The sequence below is a fragment of the Eumetopias jubatus genome, unplaced genomic scaffold (genome assembly GCF_037043125.1).
Source record: "Eumetopias jubatus isolate StellerSeaLion01/CBP00866 unplaced genomic scaffold, mEumJub1_p1.0 scaffold_5, whole genome shotgun sequence".
NCBI classification, from domain to species: Eukaryota; Metazoa; Chordata; class Mammalia; order Carnivora; family Otariidae; genus Eumetopias; species Eumetopias jubatus.
In genome coordinates this window covers 93,040,987-93,062,455 of record NW_028274811.1, presented here as the reverse complement: position 1 = coordinate 93,062,455, position 21,469 = coordinate 93,040,987, and the positions used below count along the sequence as shown (strand labels likewise).

Genomic DNA, 21,469 nt, shown 5'->3' with positions numbered 1-21,469 from the left:
TGAGCTCTGTTTCATGGTGTGGGATGCCCTGATATCTCCCTCTGGAGCCAATGAGGAAGCACGCAGCCTTGACAGTTGGAGGCAGCCATCGTGCAACCATGAGGGAAGCCGGAGTTGAACACAGCTGATACAAAGAGTGCGGAGAGAATCCCAGTGTAACTGAGCTACGCTGGGACTCCCCTCAAACCTGACCTTCCCCTCTACTCTTCAAATAAAATATGCAAGCCAATTAATTTCTTCCACTGTTTAGGCCAGTCTGAGATTTTCTGTTACTTGTTACCAGAAGCACCTGACCTCACATTTGGCAAGAGATGATGGCGACGAATGAGAACAAAGAGGAGGATGAGGGTGCCATCTCATGGGGCAAGTCAGATTTTCCTAGTAATCTCCAGGTGCCAGCAGCTAAAAACACTATGCCAGCAGTCTTCAAACTCTAGCGCGCATTGGAATCATCTGGAGAACTTGCTAAAACAAAGGTCACTTGACCCCACCCCTGGTCTGGGGTAGGATCCAAAAATCTACGTTTCCAACCAACACCGGAGCAGGGGGGCAGGGCTGTTGCTGGTCCCCTGACCACACTTTGAAAACCACTGCTCCATAGAAATGTGCAAAAGGGCAAGAAGCCTGGACCTTGAGGCCACATCTCTCTTCCCCCTAGCAAAAACTAATACAAGATGGGGGTAGAGAAATCTGGGGAGCAAACTGGCGGAATTATCATCTCTTTTATCCTCCTTATTAACCTGAACTTCCTCATCAGTGTTCCTTATTCTTTGTGCCTCTAACCAAAGAGCTGAGGGCTTGGGTAGGATGTTAAGATCATCCCGATAAGCCTTTACCAAGTGATGGTTTGAGAAGCCCTGGGTATCTTCAGAAGCTTTAGGGCTTTGCATTATTAAAGATGGTCAGACAGAAAAAGATGGAGTCCAAAACAGTGAGTATTTTCCCAAAAAAATGAGTGTATATAAATATTATATATTACATATTAATGTATATTAACATATATATAACTGTATGTGTGTGTATATGTGTGTGTGTGTGTGTGTGTGTGTGTGTGTGTATGATTATTTAAATACTCTCCCATTTTTTACAAAAAAGCTTTGAGGATCCCTGAGTGCATGTCAAGAAGTATAGGAGGATTAGTAAAGATCGGGTGGGTAGAAGTGACACCAAAATCACAAGCAACAGAAGAAAAAATAGACACAATGGACTTCATCAACAATAAAAGCTTTTGAACAGGGGCGTCTGGGTGGCTCAGTCAGTTAAGCAACTGCCTTCAGCTCAGGTCATGATCCCAGCGTCCTGGGATTGAGCCCCGCAACCGGCTGGTTGCTCAGCGGAGAGCCTGCTTCTCCCTCTCCCTCTGCCTGCCTCTCCCCCTGCTTGTGCTCTCTCTCTCTCTATGTCAAATAAATAAATAAATAAATCTTAAAAAAAAAAAAGCTTTTGTACATCAGAAGGCAGGATCAAGAAAGTGAAAAGACAACCTGCAGAATGGGAAAAATACCTGAAAATCATATATTTTGATAAAAGACTAGTATCCAGAATATACAAAGAACTCTTACAACTCAACAATGAAAGGACAAATAACCCAATTTAAAAAGGACGAAGGATTTGAATAAATGTTTCTCCAAAAAAGAGAAACGAATGGCTGATAAGCATAGGAAAAGATGCTCACCATCATTGGTCATTAGGGAAATGCTAATTGAAACTACAATGAGATAGCACTTCATAGCTGCTAGGATGCCTAGAGTCAAAAAGATGGAGAACAATAAATGTTGCCAAGGATATGGACAAATTGGAACCCTCAAACAATGATGGGGAGAATGTAAAATGGTGCAAGTACTTTAGAAACAGTGTGGCAGTTCCTCAAAATGTTAAACATAGCATTACCATATTAGCCAGCAATTCCACTCCTAGATATACATCCAACATATTTAAAAACACATGTCCATTTGCCAGATTGACGAAGAAAAAAAAGAGAGGAATCATCTTACTAATATCAGAAATGAACAGGGACATTACTGCTGATTTTACGGAAACAGAAAAGATTATGAAAGTACCATGAACAACCGTACACCAACAAACTGGATAACACAGACTAATTCCTAGAAACACACAACCTACCAATACTGAATCACAAAAAAAATAGAAAATCTTAATGGACACTACCTAATTCATTCTACGAGGCCAGCATGACCCTATCAAACGCCAGACAAACACACTGCAAGAAAATAAAACTACAGATCAATATCCCTGATGAATACTGATGCAGAAATCCTCAACAAAATACCAGCAAATCAAACTCAGCAGCATATTAAAGGGATTATACACCATGACACAGTGGGATTTATTCCTGGAAGGATGGTTTAACATACAAAGATCAATGTAATAAACCACATTAATGGAACAAAGGAGGAAAAAAACATGATCATTTCAATTGATGCAGAAAAAACATGTGGCAGGGTGCCTAGGTGGATCAGTGGGTTAAGCGTCTAATGCTTGATTTCAGCTCAGGTCTTGATCTCGAGGTCGTGAGTTCACCCTGTATTGGGTTTTTTTTTTTTTAAGTCTACTTAAAATAATAATAATAATAAAATTAAAATTTAAAAAAAGAAAAAGAAAAAAACATTTGGGGCGCCTGTGTGCTCAGTTGGTTAAGTGACTGCCTTCGGCTCAGGTCATGATCCTGGAGTCCGGGGATCGAGTCCCACATCGGGCTCCCTGCTCAGCGGGGAGTCTGCTTCTCCCTCTGACCCTCCTCCCTCTCATGCTCTCTGTCTCTCATTCTCTCTCTCTCAAACAAATAAATAAAATCTTAAAAAAAATTTTTTTAAGAAAAAAACATTTGGCAAAATTCAACACTCCTTCATGAGAAAACCACTCAACACATTTGGAATAGAATAAAACCACCTTGGGGCACATGGGTGGCTCAGTTGGTTAAGCATCTGCTTTCGACTCAGGTCATGATCTCAGGGTCCTGGGATGGAGCCTTGTGTCAGGCTCCCTGCTCAGCAGGGAGTCTGCTTCTCCCTCTTCCTCTCCCCCAGCTTGTGTTCTTCCTCTCTCAAATAAATAAATAAAATCTTAAAAAAAAATAAAAATAAAACCACCTCAACGTATCAAAGGCCATATATGACAGTGTAGTGAACATCATACTCAATGGTGAAATACTGAAAGCTTCTCCTTTAAGATTAGGAACAAGACAAGGATGCCCACTTTCTTCACTTCTATTCAACACAATACTGGAAGTCCTAGCCAGTGCAATTAGGCAAGAAAAAGAAAACACAAAGAAGCAAATTGCAACGGAGGGGTAAAGTTATCTCTGTTTGCAGATGACATGATCTTATATGTAGAAAACCTTAAAGATTACGAACACACAAAAAATTGTTACAACCAATAAACACAAATTCAGCAAAGTTGCAGGATATAAAACAACACACAAAAATCAGTTGAGTTTCCATACACTGACAATGAATAATCCAAAAAGGAAATTAAGGAAACAATTCCATTTATAATAGCATCAAAAAGGAGAAAATAACTCAGGAATACTTAGGGGAAAAAAAAACTTAATCAAGAAGGCAAAATATTTATACACTGAAAACTATAAAACATTGCTGAAAGAAGTTATAGAAGGTATAAGTAAATGGAAAGACATCCCATGTTCGTGGACTGGAAGACTTATTTTTTTTAAAGATTTTATTTATTTATTCAAGAGACAGCAAGAGAGAGAGAGAGAGAGAGCATGAGCAGGGGGAAGGGGCAAAGGGAGAGGGAGAAGCAGACTCCCCACTGAGCAGGGAGCCCAAAGCAGGACTCAAGGGATAATGACCTGAGCCAAAAGGCAGGCACTTAACCAACTGAGCAACCCAGGCACCCAGGAAGGCTCAATAATGTTAAGATATCAATATTACCCCATCTACAGATTCAGCGCAGGCCCTATCAAATCCTAATGGCATCTTTTGTAAAAATTGAAAAATCCATCCTAAAATTCGTATGGAATATCAAGGGACCTCTAATAGCCAAAATGATCATTCTTGAAAAAGAAGAAAGTTAGAAATCTCACACTTCCTGACTTCAAAACTTACTAAAAAGCTACAGTAATCAAAACACCTTGGTACTGAAGAATGACTGACATATATACATCAATGGAAAGATAGCCCAGAAATAAACCCTTACATATATGGGCAAATAATTTTCAACAAGGATGCCAAGACCATTCAAGGGGGAAAGGACAGTCTTTTCAACAAATGGTGTTGGGAAAACTAAACATCCATATGCAAAAGAATGAAGATGGTAGACCCTTACACCTTATACCATATATAAAAATTCACTCAAAATGGATCAAAGACCAAAACATAAGAGCTGAAACTATAAAACTCTTACAAGAAAACACACGGAAAAAGCTTCCTGACATTGTATTTGACAATGATTTCTTGGATATGATGCTGAAAGCACTGGCAACAAAAGAAAAAATAAACGTACTGGACTTCATCCAAATTTAAAACTTTTGCGCATCAAAGGACACTATCGACAGACTGAAAAAGCAACCCACAGAATGGGAGAAACTATGTGTAAATCATGTATCTGATAAGGGACTGATATCCATAATACAGAAAGAACTCCTACAACTACATAACGAAAAAGCAAACTAACAAAATTGGGCAAAGACTCGAATTGACATTTTTTTCAAAAATATACAAATAGCCAATAAACACATAAAAAGATGCTTAACATCACTAACTAGGGAAACACAAGTCAAAAGTAGGATGGCTATTTAAAAAAAAAAGGAGGGGCGCCTGGGTGGCACAGGTGGTTAGGCATCTGACTCTTGGTTTTGGCTCAGGTAGTGAGTGATCTTGGGGTTGTGAGACGGAGCCCTACAACGGGCTCCACCTTCAGTGGAGAGTCTGCTTATTTACCCTCCGCCCCTCCCACTTGTGCTTTCTCTCTCTCTCAAATAAATAAATCTTAGAAAAGAAAAGAAAAGAAAGAACAAATGTTGGCACAGATGTATAGAAATGGGAACCCTTGTGCATTTCTAGTGGGAATGTGAAATGGTGTAGCCATTGTGGAAGACAGTATAGCAGTTCCTCAAAAAATTAAAAATAGAATTTAAAATATTAAAAATGGAAATGCTTTATAATCTGGCAACTCCACTTCTGGATATATACCCAAAAGTTGAAAGGAGGATATTCAAAAGATATTTGTACACCAATGTTCACAGCAGCATTATTTACAATAGCTAAAAGGTGGAAACAACCCAAATGTCCATCAACAGACGAATGGAAAAACAAAATACGGTATATACATACCATATGTACACAATGGACTATCATTCAGCCTTAAAAAGAAAAAAGGAAATTCTGACACGTGTTACAGCATGGACGAACCTCAAAGATGATATGCTAAGTAAAATAAGCCAGCCACAAAGCACAAGCATGATCCCTCTTATGTGAGATACCTTGAGTAGTCAAATTAACAGAAATAGAGAGTAGAAAGGTGATTGCCAGGGGATGCAGGGGGAGAGGAGAATGGGAAGCTGGTGTTAAATAGTACACAGTTTGGGGCACCTGAGTGGCTCAGTTGGTTAAGCACCTGATTCAGCTCAGGTCTTGATCTTAGGGTCATGAGTTCAAGGCCCACACTGGGCATGGAGCCTACAAAATAATTAATTAATTAATTAATTAAAAATAATGGTACACCGTGGGGCGCCTGGGTGGCTCAGTTGTCAAGCGTCTGCCTTCGGCTCAGGTCATGGTCCCAGGGTCCTGGGATCGAACCCCACATCGGGCTCCCTGCTCGGCAGGAAGCCTGCTTCTCCCTCTCCCACTCCCCCTGCTTGTGTTCCTGCTCTCGCTATGTCTCTCTCTGTCAAATAAATAAATAAAAAATCTAAAAAAAAAAATCTCTCCTCTCTACCAGATCCACCTTTTTGGGCTAAACATCAACACCAAGGTGATCTAAAAAAAAAAAATCTCTCCTCTCTAACAGATCCACCTTTTGGGGCTAAACATCAACACCAAGGTGATTTCTGCCCTTGTAAGTAACACACCAAGAAAACTTAGTGCAGCCGTTTTACCCACACGGTCTCACTCTGTGCCCTCAACCTCCTCAATAAGTGCCTGCCAGGTCAGTGACCTGGGGTCAGCCTCAGTTTCCCCATGCCTGACATTTAATTGGAATCAAGAGCTTATTCTGTGCCAGGCCCTGTGCCACATTCTTTGCGTGGATTATCTTCCACTCACGATTTGAAGTAGGTATCCTAAAAAATGCCTATACTTCCTGGGGCTTATTGTGAGGATAAAATAGGATAATGTACGCCAGGCCCTGAAAACATGACTGGCACACAGTAAGTCAATACTCAGTAAGTGTTACCAACTGTTATTAGCATTTAGTGATATTTTATTCCCATTTTACCTATGGGGAAACTGAGGCTCAGAGAGATTAAGGTCTCTCTGATTCAGTGGGGTTTTTTTTTTCTTTTTTTAATAAAAGCAAACGAACTAAAACCATAAGAAATAACCCAGTAGAAGATTTTTATTGTGTCAACACTGAATGGAATTAAACCCAATTCCGAGTAAAGAGAAAGGGAGGCTACAGAAGAGGCCATGACAATCCATACTGGAAAGGGACTACTGAGTGCACAGAAGCTTTTGTGACGGGACAGCTAGCTGGTCCCTTCCCAGCCAGGGAGGACCCGCCACACCTCTCAAGGCTGTGAACAGATGAAACAAGTAGTGGCAGAGCCCCGACCTGAACTGGGACCGATCTGGGTGCCAAGTCTGGGCTCTGCTCATGTCCCCAGTGGAAGAGACCTAATGACCCCATCCTCCCTTCCTCATGCCTCCAGGAAGAAGCCACAAAAAGCTTGAGTTCCAGCCCCTGGGTGGGTAGGGGAAAGGGCCCCTCTCTCTCCCTGCTCCAGCCCTCCCTGGGCCCCACCAGTCCACTCACACATACCAAGTGAGCGTGCTCACCGGGAGATAAGGGAGCTAGGATGTCCCAGTCCAGATAAGACAAAGCCTGGACCACCCACAGGGTTTAGACATTAACTTTTACAGCCCACAGGCAGCAGGCCGAGCAGCAGGATCAGGGCCGGGGCCGGCACCACCACAGCCCAGCAGTCCCTGCGGGACAACTGAGGCACGCGAAAGCCAGAGACGAGGCATCAACACTCTGCTCTGGGCCCGGGGCCCCTCATCTCCCCCGCCTTCCCTGAAGTCAGTGAGAGCACTGAGTACACACAAGGTGCTCAATAAATAAATGTTGGTAACATTCCTGGAACTAAAGTTAAGTAAGCCAGAGCCAGGAGGTCTCTGGACATAGTCCCAGTTCTGCCACCGTCCTTCCGTGGGGCTGGCAAAACCCCTTTCCTGCTCTAGTCCTCAGTTTCCACGCCTGGAAAATGAAGCTTTGAACAGCTCTAAGTCATTTGCAACACTGGCATTTTAGGGCTCAAGGTGAGGAACTAAAGTCATTTTATCGTTGAATAAGTAGTTTATACTTATAAAAGTCCATCCATATCATCCATTAGCAGAGCCTCAAGCTTGCACTTGATCAGTAAGTGTTTACTGGATACGTGAATGAATGATTATAAGTGAAACATTTCAGTGGCCTTAAGATGCCCAGAAATCAGGGCAGAATCAAAGGCTGGCTAACATAGCTGACAGCCAGATGCGGCAAAGCCAGACAGAAGCCAGTCCCTCCCAATTCTGCCACCCAAGACAGGAGAGCTGATGGCTGCCAAGAGTGAGCACCTAATGCATACTGGCACCGTGCTAAGCACTCCTTTACTGGGAGCAATTATACTTATCCTTCTTTCACAGGTGGGGAAACTGAGGTTTGGTGAGGGAAGGGCTTCCCCAAAGCCACTCAGCACATAAGGGACAGAACCAGGACATAAACCCAGTCTGTCTGACTCCAAGACAGAAAGGCGGCTGACGCATGGAGCCCTGAGCAAGCCCTTTGCCTCTCTGGGCTTGTTTCTTCCTGGGGAAGCAGACAGGTACTACAATCATCCAGGCCTCCCCGCCCATGGGCAGGGGGACACCCCATCAGCGTGCAAGTCAAGAGGCTTCTGGTTACTCAATAGAGGTCTGTGGAAAGAAGTCCACGGGGCAGCCACCAAACACAAAACAGTCGACACAAAAATGTCTCCCGCTTCTCAGAAGCCTTGTCCCTGTAGGTGGAGTCCCAAAACCTCGGCACCTCTGAGCTCCAGGCCAAACAATGTGGCCATTGAGTGGGGCAGCCCACGCCCACAAGGCCTCCCTGGAACGCTGTGCCTCCTTCCTCCACCCCCAGCTGCGCCTGCCACATTCACAGAAAGCCTGCGGGAGGAACCCTGTGAACTGAGTGGCCTCAACGGGCAGGAAGGGCAAAGACTCAGAGCACAGCGGGTGTCCTTGGGGCTCTGGGGGTAGAGGGGCAGTTCTGCCAAAGCAGAGGGGAGAAGGGACAATCCGGCGATCTTCTGAGCCTGTCTAGTACATTCTAAGGCCCCTTTGCCACATTCCCTGGGGTGGGATCAACAGATGAGGAGATGGAGGTGGTGCCGCGTCCTAATGTGCTGACCCAAGTCCCTGGGCAGCTCTGGGGTGCTACTGAGGTGATTCAAATCCGGGAGTGCCTTACCCCTTCTGGTACTATCCAGCCCAGAGGCCAGGAACATTGGCTTCAGGACCAAAGTCCCCTGAGCCCAAGTCCAAAGGCTGCTATTGGATGACTGCAGGCCTCCATTTCCTCATCCGTAAAATGGGGCAACATATTCCTACCCTGATGCAGACTTGCGAGATTAAATGAGACTGCACGCATAAGAATAACAAACACAGTGCCTTGCACCTAGCCAGAACGTGACAAACGACAGTCCTTGTCATCATTAGGATGGTCATTGCCATCACCACTATCCTCATCACACCACCTTTCAGGAAAGGCCAAGTTCGGGCTTGGAATCGGACTCCGGGGCAGATGCAAACTGAACTTGCAGTCCCTGGGAAGAGACACAGGAAGTTGTGAGTCTGCACAGACATTTTCGCTCTATCAGACCATCGGTCTGCCCAGCCCCCATTCCCTAAAGCCAGCTGTGCCAGGGTCCCTGCAGAGACAGAGAGGAAGGAGCCAGGGCCGTGCCCCTGTCCTGTGGGAAGGGACCAGAGGGGAGGGGTCAGATGGCCTCACGAATCCTTAAGACATGGAGTGAGCAGGGTCATAGGCAATGGCTGCCTGGTAGGAGACACCGTTTTCAACTAAATTTGTTAAACATCCTGTGGCATTTGAGATGGTCCTTAAGGGACACGTAGCATTTGAAACAAAGGGGTGGGGGTAGCCATGCCGCCCAGCGGGCGGAGCCAGCAACATGGTGCAGATGCATCTTACCGCACCCCCAAGATAAGCCCCTGCCTTCCTCAACTCACTGCCTGAGGGACACAGGTCTCCAGGGAACCAACACGCCTGCACAAACCAAGGTGAACACAGGGACTCAGCACTGGAGTCCCACTCAGCTGGGTGCTAGTTCCAGCTCGGACGTCAACTAACAGAAGGACCCCGGGGGCAAGTTCAAGGATCAGAGCCTGGTTTGCTCATCTGTCAAGTGTGGGAACCTGGAGGAGCTGCCTCCTGGTAGTGACGCACCAGGGGGACGTGAGGAAGGCCTGCGGTGCATTCAGCCAGTGCACTACAACCATTCTTGAGAGCAGAGGCTGATGCACAAACGTGCAGCCCGCCAGCGCGCGCCCCGCGACAGTGCCAAGGAGCCATTCCAGAGCAGGGGGGCGCAAGGAGAAAACAGGGGGTGTCCCAGGCAAGTCCAAGCACCCATGCGTTCACAGCACACATCACCGACACTCTGGGGGCCCACGCCCACCCCACTGCCCCTAGAATGTAATTTCCCCGAGGGCAGGGCTCTGTGTCCGTGCCCTCAACACCCAAGACAGTGCCTGGCCCACAGCGGTGGTCCATAAACATGTGCTGGGGCGGGGAGGGGTGCAGAGAAAGACAGGGCAGCAGGTTCCCACCTACGGGGCAGCTACACACTCAGCCAGCTCACAGACACCGCGCAGAAATACGGGCCTATGGAGCCAGAGCTGCTGATCCTTCCAGCGAAGCCAGGTGCCTGGATTCTTAAGGGAAAGATGTCCATTTATAAAGGTTTGTGCTATTTTTAAAAACTGGAAAAACCTGCCCTCGATGCAGCCTGGGGGCCTGGTTTACGCACTTATCTGCCCATCTAGACCTTGAACAACACCCCTGACCTGTTAGCTAAGTGCCTGGCACAGGGCTCCTACTGTCCGCCAACTGGGTTATGCTGGGTTTCTAACCCTGGACAAAGTGCTGTGAAGTCATCACCCTCCGTGTTCACATGAGGAAACTGAGCCTCTGAAGCATGAAAAGACCTGTCTCGGGTCACATGGCAGGAGACGGGGCAGTCAGATTCCAACCCAGTTCTGGGTGGCCCCAAAGCCAATGCCTGATGGACGGAAGGGATGTGAGGGGTACGGGAGGGCCGAGGAGGGGATGACAGCCGGCTGATGGGGTCGGATGGCAAACAAAACCCACGGGGACATGCTTGGGAACCAGGCAAATCCCTAGACCACAGTCACCCTGGCTCCTGTGAACATGACACACGGAACCCCAGGCAGGCCATGCCAACAGAATTCCAGGCAGCCCCAGGTCACACCTCCTGTCCATCCACATGTTCAGCTACAGGACTCCACCTGGGCCCGGCCAGGGGCACCAGTGGCGCCAGGAGGATCCACTGGGCCTGAGGTAGAAGCTGGGTTGATCCCCTGGCCACAGGCCCCACTCTCCACCAGGCACTGCCAAGGAACGTTCTGCTGAACAATGGGCTCCCCAGGTGGAGGGGACGGGTCACACACTGCATTCTTTGATGTGCTCCCAGGGGTGCCCAGGGCTGGCACCCAGGGAGGGGCACTGCAGGGGGGAGGAGACAAGGTTCTGGAGCCCAGCTGATCTGGGTTGGAACCTGGCTGTGAGTCAAGACAAGTCACTCTCTCTCTCTCTCTCTCTCTCTGACCCTAGGTCTTCACACCTGTAACATGGAAGTGACTGCATCTCTATCCCATAGATTTGTGATAATTCGGTGAGATAATCATGAAAGAGCCCAGCGAAAGCCAGCTATTTTGCTGACTCTTCCTTCTCACCACCCCTCCCTGCTGCCTCTTGATTCACCCTCTAGTCCAAGAAGGTACAAGCACCCCCTCCTGCTCTCCCTCCCCAAGTCTCAGGGCACCCCATCTGTATAAGGGGAATGGCAAGAAAGTAGTAACACATCTGCCTCAAAGGGCTGAGATGCCTGTGCAGACTTCTAGGGGTTTCAACAAAGCGCTACTGTGGATGTGTGTGTGTGTGTCCCAACAAGTGGGTGCTCCACAGACCCAATCCAAGGGAGAGGAGAGGCTCGGGAATGCCAGGTGGCCCCAGGGGAACCAGGACCCTGCAGCCCATGGAAAGGGGGCCTGGCCCACAATACTGCTGCCCGTGGATCAGAGAAACATGGGTCAGGACGAAATGAGCCAACTGAAGTGGAAAGACCTCCTTGAGATCAACCCTTCCAAGTCCCTCACATCGTAGACCAGGAAGCAGAGGCATGGTTACATGGCGCTTGGTTACAGTTACACAGCGAGTGGGTCTCAGATCCAGGAAGATCTCAGGTCTCCTGACGTCAGCCCCGCGCTCCTGCCACACTGAGCGACTTTCTAGATGTACACAGAGCTGCTAGCCACTTTCCACCATCACCTTCTCTTTATAGCTCTGGCTTGTTTAAGGCCAGATAAGCAATCTCTGTCAGCAACCAACAGTTGCCCTCCTAGCCCAAGGCGACAAGCCGCAGAAACCCTGGCTGGGGAAATGTGGTCATATGGTCAAGTGTGGACAGAAGGCCCTCCCATCCACACCCTGCTCTGTGACCCTAGGACCTGTACTTCCTCTATGCAGAATGTTTACTTTCAGACAAGAAGCTACTCTCTAAAAAGCCCCAGTCACTCCTTGCGGGGGGGGGGGGGGGGGGAGGGGGCGGGAGGAGGGGAAACACACACACACCCCGGTATACACGTTCAGGAAGCTCACAGAGCCCTCACAAGCCTATTTTTAGACTCCCTAGGCCAGGAGTCCTGGCTTCAGAGCCCACCAGGTCTGGGTAGCTAACTTATAGGGCAAAGGAAGCTGCCTATATGAAAAAATGTGCTCTCACAAACTTTTCTAGGAGCACGATCCTCTTGGTTATCCTTACTCTCCTCAGTTTCGATAGAGATGTGAGATAAGAAATATCTCCTCTCAGTTCTCCTTGAAGTTAAACAGCAGCACACCATGATGACAAACAGGCCTCGGTATCAAGAACGCATCAGGGAGTGGTGAGGTCTGAGGCTCATTGGAGAGCACATCCCTGTCTGCGGGGCCCCTAACACTTGCTGCCATGCAGAAAGGTGGCCTATACAGCCACATCTCTAAGAATGTTCAAGGCCAGAATCTGACAAAATGCTAGCAACACATCTCACATGCCAAACAAAGTGTCTGGAGGCCCAATCTGGCCTGAGATCATCAGTCTGCAGCTTACTCCAAGGGTTGACACACAGGTGAGGGGCCATGGCTCACAGCCCATCTGGCATGGTTGATACCCTCCCACCCCTGAATGATAAAGACCCGCAGTTTACAATGGGGGTGAGTCTGCACCCCACCCCCAGGATATTTGGCAACATCTGGAGACATTTTTGGTTGTCAAACTGAGCGGGGAGGTGGGAGGTTCTACTGGCATCTAGTGGGTACAGACAGGGATGTTGCTAAACATTCTACAATGTCCAAGACAGCCCCCCTCCCCCAACACACACACAGAGAATGATCCAAACCCCAGTGTAGACCCTGGTGTCCACGGGGCTACTCTGGGGGCCGCCTTGGCAGTGGGGAGTCAGTACTACTTTGCTGAAGAGGCCCACTGTGACAACTTCCTTTTAGCAAGGCTGAAGCCTGGCAGTGCCCAGACTGAAGGCTTTGGCAGGCAAAGGGACCGGGTTAGAATTTAACAGAACTGGTTTATTTTCTTTTATTTCTGCTTAGGGCAAATGGGTCCTAGTTTTCCATTTAGGGCAGTGAGATGAATGTTTCTTTTTAAATAAGTGTATTTCATTTCTAGAAAGTGAGCCACTTTAAAAAAAGGAAAGGGTAACTATTACAGAGGTAGCAGAATGAATGAGGGGTGGAAGAGGAAGCCCGGCAAGAGTATGGTATCAATGTGCAGAGATTCAGCACTGAGAACAGTTAGTTCCTACCCAGGGGAAACCCAGGAAGACTCCGTGATTCTGCAGACCTCCCATGCCAAGCGGGGGGTCACTGCTCTGATCAGTACTCAGCAAGCGGACTGCTGGGCAAATAAACTCACTGCAAAACTTTCCGAAAACCCGGGGGCACAGGGATTTCTGAACAGGATGGCCAGGCCTGCTGTGTGCACAGGAAGGCCTTTCCTCACTCTGCTGGTGTCGTCATCCACCCTCACGCTACCTTCCTTACTATTCTGGGGGGACATGATCACATCAGAGCCTCAGGAAGTAAAAGGCAGAGAAGCCAGAAGAGAGAGAGAGATGCAGGAAACTCGGGGTAGAAGGAGCTGGAAGGCATCCAGGGAATGGGAATAAAGGGCTGGGAGAGGAGAGGAGAGAGGGACAATGGCATTAACTAAGCATCCACTTTGTGCCAGACGCTGCTGTCCCACATCTGAGCTGCACACTTAATCCTCATCACATGATACGTTGTGTCACCATCATCTTCCCTTGTGCTGAAGAGATAGAACCCCAAAGGTTGGCTAAGATCCATGCCGGCAAACAGACAGGACTGGAGCCGGTTCCCTTGCTGCAGGGCAAGGAAGAGAACGCATGCATGGGACAGGCACGGAGGAGGAGCCAAGGGACTCAGACACTAACTGGAAAGACGGCTGACGAAGGCGCTGCCCTGCTTGAAGCCCCCAGGGGTTTGCCGACATCTACGATAAGATTGCAACCCCCACCTTCCTGACCCCTGTCTCCCATCAGCCCAACCCAGGCACGCTGCCCCTCGCTGTCTTTGAACGCATCTCAAATCAGGGCCTTCCACCTGCTGTAGCCTTGGTCCTCCCTCCACTGGCTCCTTCTCAAACGCCACCTCCTCAGAGATGCCTCCCAGACCACACAAGGAAGGCGCCTCACCCTGTCCCTAGGCTTCACCTCCTGCAGGCTCAAGTTTGATTTCCCTCCTGCACGAAGCCCAAGGACCCCCCTGGCTGGTCCTGAGGGACCCCTTTGGGTGCTCAGACCCAGCCTGCCTGCATCAATTTCTGTATCCAGAGGGCCTGGGACAGGGCTTGGCACAAGGAAGGAATCCAACAGAGACTTGGTTAAATGAATAAATGGAGAATCCTGCTGTCTGCCAGGGCCGCAGGCTTAATTCCCCCAAGATTACCCAAGCTTCTAGAGGCCAGGGCCAGATGTTCTGGGGTGAACAGGTAACAGATTAAGACAGCAGGGTCTGTGCCCTGTCAAAAAGGCTGAGCCGTGGGGCGCCTGGGTAGTGCAGTCAGTTCAGCATCTGACTTTAGGTTTCGGCTCAGGTCACAATCTCAGGGTCGTGAGATGGAGCCCTCGGGCTCCGCGCTCAGCACAGGGTCTGCCCCTCACAGTCCTGCACTCGCTTTCCCCCTCACTCTCTAGAATAAATCTTAAAAAAAAAAAAGGAAAAAGCCTGAGCAAGACCGTGGTCAGGAATGGATCCAAAGAGGCTTCAAAATCCTCACCATGTGCAAAAGCAGGACTCCAGTCACTCTCACCTCCCTTTGATTCCACACAAGGAAAAGTTTAGAGGAATAAAGATTCCTTCCCTCCTTCCTACAGCTACCACTCGCTAGAGAACTGCTTCTTTCAAAAACAAGGCCAAAGTTGGCCTCAGGACATGTTCTGTGGGACTTCAGTCTCCCCAGGGCAGGGTGCGCCCCAAACAGCTTCAGCTCTCTAGAGGGGACCAGCCTGGACTTCCACTCCTTCCCTTGCACTGGACCAGCCCTGGGTGAGAATGAAGGCAGGGTCTAGTCTCCCAGAGGTGACACAGAGACTGGTAACTACTAAAATGTGCATGGTAGGAGAGAGAACAAATGGAGCAGAGAGGAAAGGAAAAGAAGGTAAATTCCACCTAGAGGTCTGGGGAAGTGAAAGGCCTCATGGAGGCAGTGATGCTCTTGTTGACCACATATGACATCGGAAGGGCAGGCCTGGGACAGGGCACTAGGTGAGCAAACGTCGGGAGGTGCTGCCTCCAAGCAGCTTAGAAGAACTGGAAAAGAGATCTGGGAAAGCATCCACAGATGGCAGACAGACAACAGCCTGTGTCCTGGGTGTGGAATAGATTCTGGGGAGCCAGGGAAGGGCTTTTTATAAGGCAGTGTAACATGAGTAGGTTCTCTCATCCACGGTCCTTGAAGACTTCTGCATGTCTGGCCTTGTGACTAATTTGCTGTGTGACCTTGGGTAAATTATAAACTAAATTATAAACTTGGGCCATTATAAACTAAAGAAAATTCAGGAGGGCAGCCCAGGGTTTCGTGCACTCACTCATTTTTGGACCCTGGGTCTACATCCAGAGCTGCATTGTCTACACTGTCCAATCCAGCAGCTACCAACCACACTTGAAATGTGCCTAGTGTAGAACTAAATTTATGACTTCATTCACTTTTAATTAATTTAAATGTAAAAACCGACACTCAATTCCGTTACTAGGAAACGTTTACGAATGTTGAGACAACTTTGCATCTACTTTGTCAACTGTAAATTTTATGACTTCTAAATATAGATTTCTGGTGAAAATTTAGCTCCTGAATTGAGACGTGCTCTCAGTGTAGAACACACGTTGGAGTTGAAGGCTTAGAATGAAAAATGTAGTAAAATATCTCATTACTAATTTTTATATTGATTACATGTCAAAATACTACTTTTGATATACTAGGTTTAAAAATTGTATTATTTAAAATAATGTCATCTGTTTCCTTTTTTGAAAAATAGAGCTATTAAAAAATTTTAAATCACATATGTGGCTTACATTACATTTCTACTGGACAGTATTGGTCTAGAATATTCTGGGTTGTTTTTCCCCCACTTGCTTCATTTGATATTTAAAAGCAGAAGTGGGCCTAAGAAACTATGAAAGCCTTTTGCTAAGATTACAAATTCTGGAAGAAAATGGGCTCATCTTGTCAGATTGTAGGTGGGGTGGTTTGGTGAATGTCCACCGCCCCAATCAGGGGGAAGGTCTATCCCTGGATGCCATGGCAGGGGAAAGGGTCCAGAGCAGTTGGGCAAGAGCCAGTTTCTCATCCCAAAGCCCAAGCCCCGAGAGCAGACCCCAGGTCCAGGATGGGTTTTGTCAAAGACACCACCATGGAAAGATGGCCCCTGGAGCCACACCGGAGGCCTAGGTCCGAAAACCATCACGCTGCAGGAGACACCAAAAAGTCCATGCACCTTCCAACCCTGTATCTCAGAACAAGATTTCTCTCTCCCATACTTTTGCACATGCTGTCTCTCTCTCTTCCAACTGCGCTTCCTTCTCCCATCCCTCTGGAGAACTCCCACGCATCCTTTAAGATACAGCTCAAATGTCCCTCTGGCAGCTCTTGCTGACCCAGTAATGTCCCCACCCCACAGCCTTTTCTTACTGCTTTCTGGTTGACCTCAAAGCTTTCACTCTTGCCCCCTCAAACCTGATTTCTTTCTAAAACACAAAATGTCTCTCCCCTGTGGAAAACTGCCACTGAGTCCCCCTTACGTGAAACAGTTCTCAAAGCTAAACAAGCATCAGAGACACCTAGAAGGCTCCTTACAACAGACTGCTGGGCCCCACCGAGAGTTTCTGATTGAGCGGGTCTGTCTGGGCTGGGACCCGATAGCATTTCTCACAAGGTCCCAGGGGCTGCAGCTGCTGGTCTGAGGGCGGTACTCTGAGAACCACTGATCTAAAAAGTTAAGTGCAGGGAATGCCTGGGTGGCTCAGTCGGTTAAGCATCTGCCTTCGGCTCAGGTCATCATCTCAGGGAGCATCGGGCTCCCAGCTCAGCAGGCAAGTCTGCTTCTCCCTCTCCCTCTGCCTCTTCCCCTGCTCATGCTGTCTCTCTCTCTCTCTCTCAAATAAATTAAATCTTTATTTTAAAAAAAATAAAATAAAACGTTAAGTGCAAACTCTTCACCTTGGCATTGGAAGCCCTGCACACAACATGGCCTCCAGTTACTTACTGCCCTCCTCTTTCCACGTGCTGCCCTGATCCTAGACCACCCATTATCCAAATGCCACAACTTTCATGCTTCTGCACCACTGCCCCTTCTGCAGGAGACCCTTTGCCCATCACCCACCTAGTTCCAGCACCTTCTGCCTTGATTTCACAATGTCTAAAACTCAAATCCTCAAAAATGAGGACATGGCACGTTTAAGGGTCTATAAAACAACAAATGCAGGTGGTAGGGGCAGTTACAGAAGAGGAGGGTGAGAAATGGTTTTGGCCACAGCAGCAGCCCTGGGTAAGAAAGTATCAACCTAAAGGCAACTCTGGGTCAGAACATTCTCATGTATCTATTTAAACAACCTCATGACAGTGTCAAAGCCCAGTTACAAACTGTCCTTCTTCTCTATCTGGTTTTCCAACTCTGCCACTTTCTAGCTGCGTGGCCTTGGGTGGGAACTTACTTAACCTCTTTGTTTCTTATTTTCATCTGTAAAATGGGGAAAAAGCAACTACCTCATAGAATGAAAAGTAAATGACATAATCCCAGTAAAACTCACAGCTAAAAGGCCTCGAACACAGTAAGCCCTCAGTAAATGTTAGCTATGGTTGGTATTATCTTTGGACCTGGGAAAGTCATGAACTTTCTACCTGGCCACAATCAATAATGGGGACAGACATATAAAAGATGTTTTTCTTAATGAGTACATAATCAGCAGTCCAATAAAGGTTGTATGGATGGACAGGTAAACAGATGAATGTTGGGTAGGTGTTGTAGGTGGGCAGGGAGGTGGGAAAACTCCTTTGTATAGTATGAAAAATGGCAAAAAATATATATATATGAAAAGTGACTCTGTGAGGCTGGTTTAGCAACAGACACTTCAGATGCTTAAAAATTTTCCTAAAGAGGTTCACAGGCAAGCATACAAACATTCAAAGAGGTCCACCACAACTTTGTTTCTAAGAGAAAAAAAAGAAAGCAGCGTAAATGCCTAACAACAGAAAATGGCACAGTCAGAAGATGGAATTCTACTGAATAATCATACGAAGGTGCTTCCCCACTGACATGAAAAGTGGTTTTTTGTGTTTTTTTTTTTTTTATTAAGATTTTTATTTATTTATTTGACACAGAGAGAGAGAGAGGGAACACAAGCAGGGGGAGTGGGAGAGGGAGAAGCAGGCTTCCCGCTGAGCAGGGAGCCCGATGCGGGGCTCGATCCCAGGACCCTGGGATCATGACCTGAGCCGAAGGCAGACGCCCAACAACTGAGCCACCCAGGCGCCCCATGAAAAGTGGTTCTTAACAGACCTTAAGTAAATGGGGGATCTGGCTGGCTCAGTTGGCAGAGCATGACACTCTTGATCTCAGGGTGGTGAGTTCAAGCCCCATGTTGGGTGTAGAGATTATTTAAAAAAAAAATAGATTTTAAATAAAAAGAGTAAAAAGTAAAGTAAATAAGTATGGCATCAATTCTTCTTTTTAAAAAACCTGTGGGTATGGGTATATATGTGTTTATTTGTTTTTAAAAAGCCTAGAAAAATATATCCTAAATGTGGTTATCTCTGGTACAAATATTTGAATGGTTTTAATCTTTTTTTCTTCTGTTTTTCCTTACACTCTCATTTTTCTCTGTTAACTATATAAATAATATTTGTTTAATTTCTAAAAAGAGAGCGCTTTTAAAAAAGCAGCTCCAGGGCCGCCTGGGTGGCTCAGTCGTTAAACGTCTGCCTTCGGCTCAGGTCATGATCCCAGGGTCCTGGGATCGAGCCCCACATCGGGCTCCCTGCTCCGCGGGAAGCCTGCTTCTCCCTCTCCCACTCCCCCCTGCTTGTGTTCCCTCTCTTGCTGTGTCTCTCTCTGTCAAATAAATAAATAAAATCTTTAAAATAAATAAATAAATAAATAAATAAATAATAAAAAGCTCCATGAATCAGGACAGAGGAAACATGTAGGTGCAGGTGTGTGACCATGAGCAAGAGGGCGTGCCCCTTCTGTGCCTGGGTCCCCGTCCTGCTCACCACCTCCTGAGGCACCTGGAGACAGTAGATGAGGAAGGGTTTTAGAATCTGCGGCTGGCAGTCAGGGGGTGGTTTTATCCCTCCAGTGACATCCAGGAGGCTCCCCAAGGAGATTCTCAGAGAGGCAAAGGAAAGTTGGCTTCTGTGCAGGACTGGAAGGGGACGTAGTGTCAGCAGACAGAGCTCTGGGCAGGGCTGGGGGGAGCCACATGCCCGCTGCCCTCAGAGACTGGCTTTCTTCACCTCTGGGAAATGAGAGGATCAACTCTGACGGTGGTTCTCAACTCTCCTTTGGTTTTCTTAAATAGCAGGATTCTTTTCACAAATGAAACATAGATTTCCCCATCAAGCATCAATAGTCTGTTCCTAAAAATCAGGCATCCTGTGCAAAAACAAAAAAGCCAACCTGGAACCTATTTCCCTTTATTTTAAAGATTTTTTTTTAATTCATTTGAGACAGAGAGATACAGAGAGAGAGAGAGAGAGAGAGAGAGAGAGAGAGAGAGAGAGAGAGAGAGAGCATGAGCAGGGGGAGTGGGAGAGGGAGAAGCAGGCTCTCCGCTGAGCAGGGAGCCCGATGCAGGGCTCGATCCCAGGACCCTGGGATCATGACCTAAGCCGAAGGCAGAGGCTTAACCATCTGAGCCACCCAGCACCCTCCCCTTATTTTAAATGGGAAAAATCATAAAGCACTACTTGTCAACTCCTAACTTCCCATTAATTTCCTAAAATGTAACTAAAGCATAGTAATACTCTCTCTACACATAATAAACTACCATGATAGGGGGTCGAATGTTACACCACCACCCTGCTGACCACCAAATCATGCTTAACCTTGCTGTGTGCAAGCAACATGGACCTGGGCCGGCTCTCCCAGCTCCAGCACCACCAGGGACGCCCAGACCTGCCGCCCCTCGCTCCCTCTGCAAAACATCTACACGTGGTTCTTCTGACAGTCTCCCAACTACAATTCACGTGAGACTTGTCCTGCACGTGATTTTGTGACAAATGTTGTACTGAGTTTTGGGGATATAAACATGTTGCTTTACATATAAAACACTTGCCAAAAAATAGTCTGAAGAGACACATATGTTCTAGGAAGTGTGGGTTTTATAAACTGAGAGGCATTCATACTACATGAGCGTCCACTGGACAGGATTGTACAGGGTGGACACTCTCTGTGCAAACCGGGGGCACTGCAGAATTACTCTAGAGAAGCTGGGGGTGATGCTGGGTTTGGAAGGTGGGGCTTGAAGCTGCATCTGCAATGTGCACATCACACTAAGGCTGCTGACGGAGAATGGGGGCTGCTAAGGGGCCCCCTTCTTTAGCACCACTGTTGAAAAGAATCCCCACGCAGAAGCTACGGCTAATAACGATGCCACTATTACAAATAATAAAACAGCCAACAGTCACTGAACTCTTACACCTGCCAGGTACACTTCTAAACACTGGTCATGAATTAATTTCTTTAATCCCTGTAATAACCATAATGAGCTAGGTACCATTATTATCCCCATCTTACAGTTGGAAAAACTGAGGCAGAGAGCTTAAGAACTTGCCCAGGGTTCTCCAACTTGTGAGTGGCAGAGCTGGGATCTGAGGCCTGGCAGTAGAACTGTAGACTTCCTTCCTGCTCTAAACCAGTGTCCCCACCCCCAAAGGCGGGGAGGCTTTGCAGAAAGGGAGGGACGGGGGACCTCGAGCCCCCCTGCTTCACCTTCTTCTCACCCCAGCCCTTGCGCTCAAAGCAGACACTGAGAAAGAGCTGAGGACCTCTGAACCAGGCTAGTTCAGCCTGCCAGGCCACAAGGACCCAGAGGAGGCAGCAGGAGGCCCTTACCCACAGCTTCCCGTCATAGTAGTAGGCTCCCAGGAGCTTCACGATGTAGGGATGGTCACAGGTGGCCAGGATGTCGATCTCCACCGTGTAGTCCTCGAGCTCCTCCTCACTCTTGGTCTCAATTACCTTGGCGGCAGCCAAAGCACCTGTCTCCTTGTTCTTGGCCTGCAAAGTGGAGACAAAGAAGGTCAACGAGGCCTGCCTGGCAGGAAACGGAGCCCAGGAAGCCAGCTCGGAGAGGCCCGCAGGAGTGGGCCGGCAGAGGCCGGGGGTCCACATGGGAATGGTGAGGCCGGAGCAGGAGATCCACTGTTCTTGACAATGGCCGGCGCTGCTCAGTATGTCAGTGCAGGGGGCATGCG

At 47.7% G+C, this 21,469-nt stretch overlaps 1 protein-coding gene across 1 annotated transcript in view; it reads right to left on the bottom strand.

Moving 5' to 3' along the window:
• The window catches only part of STK10 (serine/threonine kinase 10), a 117,623-nt gene that overhangs the window by 71,694 nt on the left and 24,460 nt on the right, over window positions 1-21,469 (bottom strand). Inside the window, exon 2 of the mRNA XM_028102837.2 lies at window positions 21,108-21,272. Coding sequence (XP_027958638.1) covers window positions 21,108-21,272 — 165 coding nt within the window. The remainder of the gene's footprint in view (window positions 1-21,107; window positions 21,273-21,469) is intronic.